This window comes from Osmia lignaria, chromosome 11, assembly GCF_051020975.1.
Source record: "Osmia lignaria lignaria isolate PbOS001 chromosome 11, iyOsmLign1, whole genome shotgun sequence".
Classification (NCBI taxonomy): domain Eukaryota; kingdom Metazoa; phylum Arthropoda; class Insecta; order Hymenoptera; family Megachilidae; genus Osmia; species Osmia lignaria.
Genome location: NC_135042.1, coordinates 10,931,259 through 10,944,082, shown reverse-complemented (window position 1 = coordinate 10,944,082; position 12,824 = coordinate 10,931,259). Strand labels below are relative to the sequence as shown.

Genomic DNA, 12,824 nt, shown 5'->3' with positions numbered 1-12,824 from the left:
TGTAACAATATTCTGCGAAATTCATCTATGTATCAAGCAACATTTTTTTTTTTAACGTGTTATAAATAAATAGGACATAGTTTATTAAAATATATGAAGAAAGTGAAAGATATAGGGAAAGTAGGTGTGTATATTAAAATGGTGTAAACACGCATGGCGGATGCGGCCATGCTTTCACGATTTTCCCCCCATGAGATTTCAGTCGTTCACGCACGTATACGCACTGTGCACCGCCCGCGCACGTGGCAGATGTTCCATTTTATACATTCACGCATGCGTTTCGTGTCTTGGTTCTCCACCATTCACGATTCCGCTATCCCCATCCGGTTCGACGTTCGCTCACATCCGCCAACTGAACGGTTCGTTATATTCTTGATTCATTCGCAACCTACAAATCGTTGAAATCTCTCTTCCCATTTTAGAACCGATCGAATAAGGTAATTTTGTATTAGAAACTTGGATTTCTATGCATGTCTGGCTTCTTTACTTTTTATATTGAATTAAAATGTTTTAGAAACTTCTATCACAATGAGAACATGCTCGTTTACTAAGATTAGGTCATTCTAATAATATTAATACATATTAATATTGAATAATTAAATAGGTTTTTTACAATAATTAGGAAATTACAATACTACCTAATAAGATTTCATCGATTATGAAATGATTTATAATTGATTGATATGATCTACTAGTATTTTATAACGTAAATTCTATAGTGTAAATTCTATAACGAGTAAGATTTTATTAATTATTAAAAATTAATATTACAATGTTCCATAATTAAGGGGATGTTACTAATATTAAGTCATCTCATAATCAATGTCGTTAACTAAGTTCTAGTAGGAGCTAATTAATATTAATATCTTATGACATCTTTCTTATTAATTACGATTAATGTTAATTACATCGTACTAATTATTCTGTAAGCTAATAAAAAGCCCTTATAATTGCAGAGAACATTACCGAGAAAGCCGTCGATAAAAAGAAATGTATCGTGTCGATCTAAAACGAATGCGAGCAGCACACCCAAAGCGTTCGGCCGCGAGACAATGCTATGATAATTTATTCGTAGGATATAAACTTTTTATAAGATCCACCATGTAATCCATCATGCTTCGTCAAATTGGTACAAGCGCCTTTGTATGTCGGCGGCAACATGCACATAGCCGTCTTTTTATTCTTCGACCGTTCATTTTCACAAAAGCACTGGTCTCGTGCGTGAAGATCGCGATGCGCGAGCCACGTTCATGTAACCGCAGGAAACAATTTGTAATAGTGTTGGAGGGGGATTTCGTGTTAAGAATAAATTTACATGTAATCGCGAGGCATTCTTACAAATGCAACTTTGTATCAGGCTATATATATAATTTTAACATCGTTTTGCAATTTTCTACAGACCGAGCTTGTAACACCATGATTACGCGATTATTCATTTCTGGTGCAGTGAACTTGTCTTACAAATTGGTCTTCTTGACATTTCATGAATTATTTGTCTGTTAACAATGGAATAATTAACGTCAAATTTATACCTAATTTTATCACATTCATCGGTCGGAAGAAGATTTGAAATGTTTTATTTGTTACGTAAACTCCTCTGTTTTCAACAACAAATAAATCTTTTTAACCGAATATTATTCTCGTTAATTAATTATTTAAAAAGTTACATCCTGCAGTGAAAACGGCCACGTGCAATACGTCATGGGATAATTAGAATTATTCAGATTACGATCGGTTTACTTTTTAATTTAAACTTTCTACTTGGTACATTGCGTAATTAATGATATTTAAAATTAAAAATTTTAATTAAAAAATAAAAATGAATTTCAACTTGAAAGAGATATATAAATAAATTTCAATGGTGATATTTATGTTAAAATTTGAAAGGATTCGAATACGGTGAATAAAATATTATAGGATAAAGACATTCCTTTAACCCTCGTTTCGAAGGCGTTCGTTATTCTTCATTTTCTCTTACTAAATTTTAAAGAATAGTGTGACGCCCATGGAATTTGTGCTTTCTTTTGTCGAGCGACTCATTAATCACACAATGCCGTACGTCGAGTAGACACGATCGATCGACGTCGAGATAGTCGCGTAATGAGCTTCGGTGCTCTTGTTAGCCTGGGCTGCTGCTTTGTAAAACGAACTTATTATTGCAGAACCGAATTAATTTCCTACAACCAACGATGCAGTGGAACGAATAAGTGCACTGTAAATTGCCTTCGATTCCAACGACCACTCCCCAATATTCCTTTCTTTCTTCATAAACGAGAACAAACAAAAAAAAGTTGCCCAAGTGAAACTTGAAATGTTCAGCGTTATTTAAATAAATTTTTATTTGAACAATGATTCAGAATTATTTCAAAATCATTTTTACTAAGAATGTAAGATTGCGAATAGTTAAATTATTTGAATAATACAAATAATTGAAAGTATTTGAATTATGGACATTTAAATAATTGCTTATTCAAAATTCAAAAAATTGAGAAGAAATTTCAAATACAAATTTTAGGGTCAACTTTAATTCATACCTACGTTATTTACGAAACAAATTTAATTGTTTGTTACTCTTTTTTTATTTAAAATGATTGTTTTCGATTAGCTTTAAAAAAAGCTTTGTATTAGCATTCTTGCACTAAAGAATGCATTTTTAAGCCTCAATCCTGAAAATTTGAGTTCCTAATTTTAATCGATACATTTTCTTAGGTTTAGATTGTAATTGACTCAGCTACGTTGGTGTGAAAGTTAATTATAGAATTCACCTTTTGTGAAAAAGGAAAACATACATATTCAATATACAAAATCTGTTCCTCATAAATTTTAATTTTTTTGGTTTTAATTATCCCATACATAATATAATAATATTATGCGCGTCATGCAATGTTCACATTTTTTGTAACTAAACATGAAATATACATTATCTTAAAGCTTTCTTCATGAGCATATACCACTGACCAAAAAAATACTGACACCTTTATTGTGAACGTTAAAAATGAAAGGTACAAAAATTCATTTTTGTCAAAAAATACACCTAGAGGACTATTTAGTTTTAAGAGTTGGTAATGAGGATAATTTGAAAAGCATGAATTTTTCAATAATTTCCTTTATACGATTTTCTAAAAATAAAGAAATGACGTAACTTTTGTTTAAACCTTTTGTCTAAAAATTCAGCGTTTTTTCAACAGTTAATTTCATCCCCCAGAACAAAAAATAGATTTGTGTTACGGATGGACTGTTCTACTTGCAAACAAAGTTTTCTAATTTTTTGTATTTCCTCGTTCCTAACTTCCCCTGTTAGTAGTAGTTGCAACATTTTCTATTTTACAATAAAATAAAATGGCGTAAATGAACTTTGATAACAAAGTTTAAAATATTTATATGTGATCTTACTTCAAAGACTAAAAGAGTTACAACTATAAAATAAAATAAAATTCGAAATAATATTTCACATAATGTCGTTAAAAAAGTTGTCAACTTCAATTCCTTCGATAACAATAAAAAAAAATAAATTCAAGCCTAACATGTCAACTGCTGAATAATTACATGTCATCGAATGCAATCAATATTTTGAATAGAATTTTTCAAAGATCCATAATCGATCATAATCATCGTGTATATCAATTTCCGTAACGATCGAAAAATGTTTATCGCTCGATCGTTATCAGAAGAATGCTCTTAAAGAGACCGGCGATGACAGGTTTTTTGCTTTTTCCGATTAGAAAAAGCAAAAAGGCGAGAAAGAAGTTCGCGGATACGCCGACATTTTAAAAAGGTTTTAACGAGCGAACCTTCGTCAAGCGTCGATACGAAACACGACGTAGAGTGGATCGCGGCAAGCTAGACGCGCACGGTACTCTGCGGCCGCCGCGACGCCAAGTAATTAAATGCAGAGAAGGGGAAGCGAAGGGCTGGTCAGGATGGTGGGCTTCCAGGGTAAGGGAGGGAAGAAGGTAGCGAGGGCGTTCCTGAAGCCACTCCCCGAAGTCCTACGGGACTGAAACCCGACTTTCAAACCACGGCATGCCTGAATAAAGTATTCTTCCAACCAAATTTAAATTTTCCTTTAGAACTTGGACTTATCAATAATTTATCAATAATATTAGCTACACAAATTAATTCTGTGCCTTTTCCCTTTCTTTTCAATTGGAGATTTATTTTTAAAATGTCATCCTAACTCTAATTATTCAAGTTGTTATATCTTCGCGCCACTTTTCAAATACACAGAAGCGCGGGAAAATATTCAAATTTAAAATGTTAATTACTAACATAGACAGCGATATATGCGATATAAATTGGGTCAAAATGACCATCAGTGTTAGAGCTTCCCTTAAAAATTGAATTTTACATTTGCTACTAATGCAATCTGACAATGAAATATAAAATGCGTTCTGCATTTGCTATAGCCATCCACTTCGTTTATCGTTATTCTCTTAGCTACGAGATAAAATGTCTCGATGAATTTCGCTTGTATGTCACTTGACATTCTTCACCGGTACGTATCTTTTTGCATTATGCAACAATTCTCTGCTTAATTGAAATTCGTTCTGATGCACTCGATGCATCATTCTTTTAAGAAATTTAATGCAACTGCAACACGGAAAGGTTAACATGTTTCTTACCGACTGACTCTGTTTCTTGAGCCGAGCATCACTTATGACAGCGATCATTTTTTATTTTATAGTTACATGATCAAAATTTAACCTATTTGCAGTAACATTCTAAAGGATAACGTTAAAAATAAAAGAATTTTGGTAGATAGTCTTTCAGAGCATGATTCTGCACATTTTAAGGAATTATCAAAAATGCAGTTAAATCTAAACATACAGCTGTGATTATAGTTTATGAGTTATTAATAAATTATTCATTAAAAATAATTACTGATTAATACTCATGAGTCATGGAATATATTGAAACAATAATTTTGCTTATATTGTAATATTTATGCTCTAAATCAATCCTAATAAAAAATCAATAATTATCTAGCAAAAATGACTAATTTATATAATGCATAACGTAAACAATATTTATAATTTTATTAAGTGCTTTGATTTCTAATTTTCATTACATTTTTCCTGTTTTGAAATATAAATACTTTGCATTCTACAATTAGGTATAGTCACCCGTAGCAGCGAAAGGGTTAATATGCAACAATCTAATATAATTTCAATAGCATTAACGTTTTCTCTATTCCTTAAATATCTTTTTTCTCTAGTTGCTACTGAATTACCTGCCAATCTACGGAACATATAAAAATGTCCCGATCAAGAAAATGCTTAATGAACGCATTTAACAAACGCGTTTATGGTAATTAGACGTGGTCGAGCCATTGACGTTCAAACCTACCTTTTACAAATTGCCGCGTTGATTTGACACGCTTCAAATAGAAGGATACTACGTAAATCAGCTGTATTTAACCGTCGCCGGTTTTTACCGGTGTGTCAAAGCATCTACGATACACAGAGTGTCCATCAGCTTTGATTGACTCTTTAATTAGAGTCTTATACGGAAATCAAGCCGCTAAAGTAGTGCATAAACTTGTTATATAATCGAAATTACGTGCACCTTTCATGTATTATTGCATGCATAGATTCCCCCCCCCCCTTTATTCTTTGAGAATAGCAATAATTCAGTGATATACTTACAGGATATCTAACTTGAAATTGGTCAATTCGACCAAACAACACAAATACTTAGAATAACTGAGTAATAATAGTTTACACTTACCAGTTTCGAGATCAACAGTATAAGGAAGACCTGCCCATGGATCATCCGGCTGCTCTTCAAATTCCCTTGTATCTTTCTACGAATGAAAATCCCGAAAAATAATTGTACGTGTTAATTGAGTAAAATAGACCACAGTTAGCGAATTTAATTACCTAAAATAAGGCACTCTTAGGAGGATGCTAATTATTTAGCTAAACTTAAGAATGAATAGATTCTAACAATTTAAACATCAGATGATCCAGTAGCGCAAGTAGGGACAGGGGTGGTAGCGTGTCAAAAGGGTGAATTGACTAAACCATTAAGAAATTAAATACCATCTGTTTTTAATATTTTTGAACATTTCAGAAAACGCTGATGGCAATAAATAAAAACGAAGAAAATTAGGATTAATATTATCACAATACTAATAAAGTTTAAAAAAGACTTTTTGATTTCCCTACAGGACAATTATAGTTGCGCTATTGAGATGATCTTACACTTTTGACCGGTAGTTAAACAACCATTCTAAAATTTGGAGACTTCGTTACGTGTCCGAATCAAGACGCTTTCTCGTTGATAATCAAAGGATTAGGAATGACGCCGCGTAACAATGGCTGAATTCAACTGGAAGGCATTCGAGTTTGTGAAGGTCGACGATCATAGAGACGTCATAATCAAGCGAAGCTAACGGCAACGTGAAAAAGAGTCGAAGGGCGTCCGTGCGGGGCTGGGACCATAGGTTCCCCATTGGCTGTGTTATATACGAGCTGCAGTGAAATGAGTTTAATGAAAACTGTATTGTACTCAATCATTAATCATAGCCGACTCTCTGATAGTGGCTATCCCAACCACTAGCTCTCTTCTCCCCTTCTTGCCAACCGCTTTTCATCCCTTTCTATCCTTGTCTCCAGTCTCTTTTCCATTCTGCATGATGTATCGTCGTTGAGTGCTGCGTTATCCCAAGATCCGGGGTTATGAATACAAAGTTCGATCAAACCTTTCACCCTTCGATCGAACGAATCGCGTCAATTCGAAACTAAGCGCAGTTGCAACGACCCCTGACGATCTACAGGACGATACTTTCGCTAAAAATAAAATCGTAAATGTGACTTTTTGGATCTGACGAGAGGGTATCTCTCTTAAACGAAAGTAAAGTCTGATCGATTCGAACCAATTCCGAGGCACAATGTCACAAAGTGGCCGCCATTTTGTCCTGAAATTTCATCCGACAGAAACAATTAAGGAAGAGAAGGAGGCCAAACCCACTTCGGTTCGCTGGGCGCGTTTTCAATTTCCAGGACCATCAATACGTCCCTCGGAATCCCCCGCTGTGCTGCTCCAATCTCTCTGGCTCTAGTCTCCCCTCTCTCTATCTTTCTCTTTCTCTCTGGTCGTTTTCCACGGCCAACCGGATTTCTTCTTCCTCACCCTCGAGCCTTTTCCTACGAGCTCCCGCTTCATCGAGGACGCCCCCCAGCTCGGGGGATGCTATACATCTATCATTTCAGCAAACCTTCTGCATCCCATGAACAAATGAACGCTACTCCTCATTCCGATGCTTTTGTGAATGTATATACACGGCTCGTGATGGATATTCGAATCACCCTCCGGCTTGGAATCACTTAAAATTTTATTCGATGCCCCAAGGTCTTGAATTTATCCGGCGGTCCGGCGTAAACTTCGAACAATCCATTTTAGGATCTCCCCGTTGATCGGATCGAAGGACATAGTTGCGTTTTGTAACAAGATCAGAAGCGAGGGGAAGATTAAAAAGGCCGAAACAATAGTTGTCAATACGTGGCAAAAGATGCCGTGAAACGTTGGGACAGAAGAGGATTGAACTGACCCTTTGTTCTCGGCTGTTCGCAAACCATACTTTGGATCGATCTGTCTGCTTTCGATCGGGATCGAGGATCTTCCCCGTATTATTGAACCCTCGAAGACGGCGGCGTGTTCTCACAAAGGTGAAACCCATTGGAACAATACGATCTTCGAGGAGGAAGAGAGTAGACGGCAATACGGGAAAAGAAAGATGGAACCAGCGACTACCGATGCTTACGAGAGGAAGGGGGAAGGCAAGAGTTGAGAGCAAGTGAACGAAGAAGGATAAACGACGAAGAACAGAAGCAAAGAGAAGAGAAGAGAAGAGAAGAGAAGAGAAGAGAAGAGAAAGAACGTCGAGAAGTCTGATGGGTTACCCGCCCAGAACGTCGATGCAACGTCATTCTCGGTGACCATAGTATGGATGAGCTCTCGTAGACTCGAATCTCTTGGATACTTAAACGTTCTTCGTGTCTATCGACCGAAACGCGTCCGACGAAGGAAATCGCCGATGAAAAAGTTACACAGTAAAATAGAAAGTGAATTAAATCAACCGCTAAAAGTACGAGCATGCTTTGAATCGAAATTCGTTCGAGAACCGTACGATTAGAATTATTTTGTTTGATGGAAAATTTTGTAACAAGCAATAAATTTCCTTCAAAGATATTCTTGAGAATGTAAGAATCAGGAACGAGATACACGATTAGAGACGTATTTCCTAGACACGAACAACCTTCATAAGAAGCGAAACAGTCAGTTGAGAGATTGTAAAGAGATAGCCACCCTGAATGTCGAATTCTTTTACTAGTCGAACGAGTGGCGTCACCTTTGTTTGATGCCTCGCCGTTGACTTCACAAATTGATATCGATCTATCGACACGGATCGCTTGGTCGTATCTTTACGGGTATTAATGCAATCAAATCTTGAGTTTCTTTTTCTTTTTCTTTCATCGTTATCTCTGACAAACGATGGAAACATTGGATCTATCAGAAGGTTTTGTCCTTTTTGTAATTCTTCGACTTTTCTATCCCTCACTCCTTGCATAATTGCTAGGATTCGATCTCACATGACCCCAACATAGTTTGCCTTTGATTAAATGAAACAACTATTTTAATTCAAAATAAATGTTTATTAACATAAGTGAGATTTCTATTTGTGTATAACTTATGTGCGTACAGTGAGAGGCAAAAGTGAGTAGACACTGTTCAAAATAGAATATCTCGGTTAAAATTGGACTAAATAACCTGAGGTTTTTTGAGAAGCTATAAAAATTAATTCACTAAAATATGTATTCTCATGGTTTTAAAAAATTACAAAGTAATTAAAGTCAAAATTAAACTAAAAAGTTTTAAAGTAATTAAAATTTCCGTAAAATTTCTCGATGAAATTTTCAGCATACACATAACTTATCTGAATCTACGAAAGACATATTTTAAATTTTTATTATAGACTCACATAAAAAAGTTGAAAAATTCACTATTTTTGTTCACGATTTCAACAAATAGTAATTTTTTAAAACGATGAAAATACATATTTTAGAGAATTAATTTTTATAGCTTTTCAAAAAACGTCAAGTTATTTAGTTCAATTTTAACCGAGGTATTTTATTTTGAACAGTGTCTGCTTACTTTTGCCTCTCACTCTATGTAAGAATGTTTTGAAGTTGCAATAACTTATTGGAGTAATTAACACATCCCCAAATACATTTTTGGTAAATATGTAAATTATTGGTGCCATCAGAACCGGATTAATATTGAAGTAAAAAATACACATGAGGATTATAGCTGTCATTTGCAGGAATGTGTTAAAGATTAAAGATAATATGAACAGGTTACAATTACTATGGGGTTATTTCATAAAATAGCTGTTTCATGTTCAACTAATTATCCTGTTACAGTTAAGTCACTTAACACGGGCCATTTACGTCACTGTGGACTTTAGGAGTTTCAGTAAGAAAATGATGCTTTCATTTAAAAAAAAAAGAATTTCTGACGTTCACTTAAGAAACTTCCGGAAAGTATACCTGAGAAATGCGGATTCAAATGGTATTTAAAGGGGGAAATGCTTCGTTCTTTAGACGTGAAAGCAGAAAGTAGCTGGTATTTAATAAACAATAAGTCGCTAATTGTGGTCTGTAAACGAGAGAAAGCGTCGCATAGACGTCGACATTCAACGATTCGAATCAATACCGGTAGCGAATAAAACACTGGAAAAGAGGAATAATTTGACAAACCTTTTCGTTGTTCGAATTAATCGCTTCTAAAGCTTTTAGTTTTTCGATCTCATCGTCGGTTTCCTTTTCCGATGTGGATGGCTTCTTTGGAGAAGCAGTGGACTCTACCAATGGTGTGAATCCCAGATCCACGTCTTGTTTCCAAAGCACCTCGATTAAATCCATGTCCTGTAACAGAATACAAATTTAATTAATGTACTGTAACTTATGCTAATTTAACTTGAAATTATTATTCATTAACCTTTGTACTTTCTTTAATTAATATTACCATTTATAATGTACGATCAGACATGTTGAAGTTCATTTTAACACCATGCCATTTAACCCTTGAACGGCGGAGTTATTTTATATATGTATACCTAATATTATTATTTTGTATACCATAATACTTTGTTAGGTACCAAGCTTATCTTGCAGGTATTAGAAACTCTGTTTCATAATCATAACCACAGTATACTCGCGTACACGTAATAGGTTAATTATTAGCTGGTAAATGTAGCATTACTTCTACGATATCGCGATAATCACTATATCTCATTGGAAACACGACGTACGATCCTTTTATATAAGTTAATAACGCTCGGTCTGGATCGTTGTTTGAAATTAAAATCACGATCAACAAGGCTCATTTTTGTTACGAACGAAATGTCCCTCGCAGGGAATCCTATCGACGAGTGTGTACAAAAGTGCATGATTAATGATGGCCGAGTATCGATGCATCTCGAAATGGAGGAGATCGAAAGGAGAAGAAAGAAACCGGGGAGAAGGGACCAATCACATGACGGGGCACAATATCGTCGGGGCAGCTGGTCTGTAGCTTTTAATTGAGCCAATTTCGCCGAGTTCGTATTCAACCTCGTTAACTAATCTACAGATTTTCTTCGCTAATCTAAACACCAACGATATTACAGAGTTACATATAGGAAATAAGTTTCACCCTCGATGCCGGTGATACCCGAACTTTATCGCGATAGGAGCCATATAGGGCCCGTTAAAAATACTTTTTCATCTTTTATTTATTATCATAAAAAAATATTGTCAAAATTTTCAATGGATCTTATACAATTGCAGTAAAACTTGATTATGATATGGCACTGGTCAATGGGGTTCCTTTCTGCTACCCTTAAGTGGTACCATTTTCATAGCTCTCTGCTATTTGTTCGGGCAGGTGTAGGAGTAATTTCGTCCAGATTAATAGGTTGACGGGAATACGTAGTAAGGATGGATGCGGCTTGACACAGAGCCATTAATCTCTGAGCATCGTTATCGGGGATCGCAAATTTTAACACGGCGCATCGGAACCCAAGGGTAACGGATATGTTTCTGCATCACGCTCGATCACGGACGCGCCTTTGGAAATTACTTCACCGAGCGTGTAATTTGATGTGCCGGTGGAAGAAGAAAGAAATGGAGGAGGCGATGAGAAAGAGAGACGCCGATGCGGCGTGGGTGTGCATACTGCCTCGTGTCGGCCATGTTGAAGAAACACAGCGGGATATCCGCCGCACCCACAGTTGGGCTACGTTCTTTTCGAGCCCACGTTTCATCTGGCACCGTTGCACACGCTCCAATGATATCGACGCCTTTAATTTTTATTCGATTAACCGCACGCCGTGGCACGCCACGGAAACACCGACTGGATGAAACGAAACGAAACGAAACGAAACGAAACGAACAACCCCTCCCGAGTCGTACCTTTTTCGCTATCGTGAATACGTTGCCATTTGTTCGAATCACGACATTGTATCCGGGTAAGAGAAAAAAGTGTTTACCTTTTGTCGAGTACAGAGTGTCTCGTGTAAATTGAATTTAACCCTTTGGCTGCTTAGTACTGGCTGCATATATACGTCCATAGTTTATTTCTTGTACATCTTAATCATAATCAATGCATGTTACTAATTACATACCATATGTTATCAGGTTATAATAATGTGATAAAACAATAAAAGGAAGAAATTGAAAAAAGAAATTGAGAAATAAAGGGAATTAAAAAAAGAATGATAGGTGTCATTGACTTTATTCTTATTTGGTAGACAGAGAACGTTTAAGGTTAGAGAGTACTCAGCAGTCAAAGGGTTAAGGGGATATACCTATACATAATTTCAAAATTTCAAATTTCCAAAATTCTAAAATTCTAGAAATCCATAATTCTAAAATTTCAATATTTTTAACAGACGTGGCCCAACCCTCCAAAAATCCTAGTTACGCTAATGCGTAGGTAGGGTCCGCAATGACCCGATTCGAGTAAAAATTCAAGAACCACATACGCTGACCTAATCTTCATCTATTCATCACTCAGTTGCCTATCTCTCATTCGAATATAAGAATGAAAAAAGAAACAAGAACAGCAATGTGCAACGACAGAATAAGAATCAAAGATTAATTATACCGAATAGTGAGTGACAGGTTGAAAAAGTGGCTTACTGATAATGAGTAATCTTTACAAATTTATCTGTAATCTCGTTATGGCATAACGCCACCTTTGCCTTTCTTTTCGCCGCGATTGTGCATCGAATCCTTTACAAAACAGCGCACTTCTTAGCCAGTGAACCTGTCAGGATGTACCTGACTGTGGACGATAAATAGTCCTAATGATGGTTCTACCGTTAGGTTGACCAGGTATTATCCTCAATTTTCACGCCACCCTTTCGCTCCGAGACAGAAAAGTACTGGCTGTTCTGTTCGTTTCTTTGCTACAGATGAAAAGTCCCTAAAGGAACTGGATGTAATGATGTTTTCGTTTAACAACGAAATCCGTTCGGTGTAACATTCACTGAACATAGAAAACAGAGAAATAAAATAATAATTTGTTAATTACTTATGTGTCAATTTTAATTCTGAATTAAATGAATTAAAAATTTTATTTAAAAAAAAGAAATCGAAACAATATTTTAGTAATTTTCAATAAACTTCAAGCCTCAAATTGAGCTAATAAATAAATTGATATTGAAATTGTGAAGTGCGAAATTCAGCCAGTAACATCCAAGTGAAACATCCTTGGCAAGGATCTTTCCTAGCCGCTTGTAAAGTAATGACTTTACCGTGAAGAAAAGGAAGGAACCG

General features: G+C 35.7%; 1 protein-coding gene across 5 annotated transcripts in view; it reads right to left on the bottom strand.

Moving 5' to 3' along the window:
- Positions 1–12,824, bottom strand: part of cnc (NFE2 like bZIP transcription factor cap-n-collar) — an 88,186-nt gene that overhangs the window by 51,547 nt on the left and 23,815 nt on the right. For all 5 annotated transcript variants that reach the window (XM_034323521.2, XM_034323519.2, XM_034323523.2 and 2 more), the window contains 2 exons: positions 9,762–9,929; positions 5,728–5,803 (listed from right to left, as the gene is read on the bottom strand). In XM_034323521.2, coding sequence (XP_034179412.2) covers positions 5,728–5,803; positions 9,762–9,929 — 244 coding nt within the window. The remainder of the gene's footprint in view (positions 1–5,727; positions 5,804–9,761; positions 9,930–12,824) is intronic.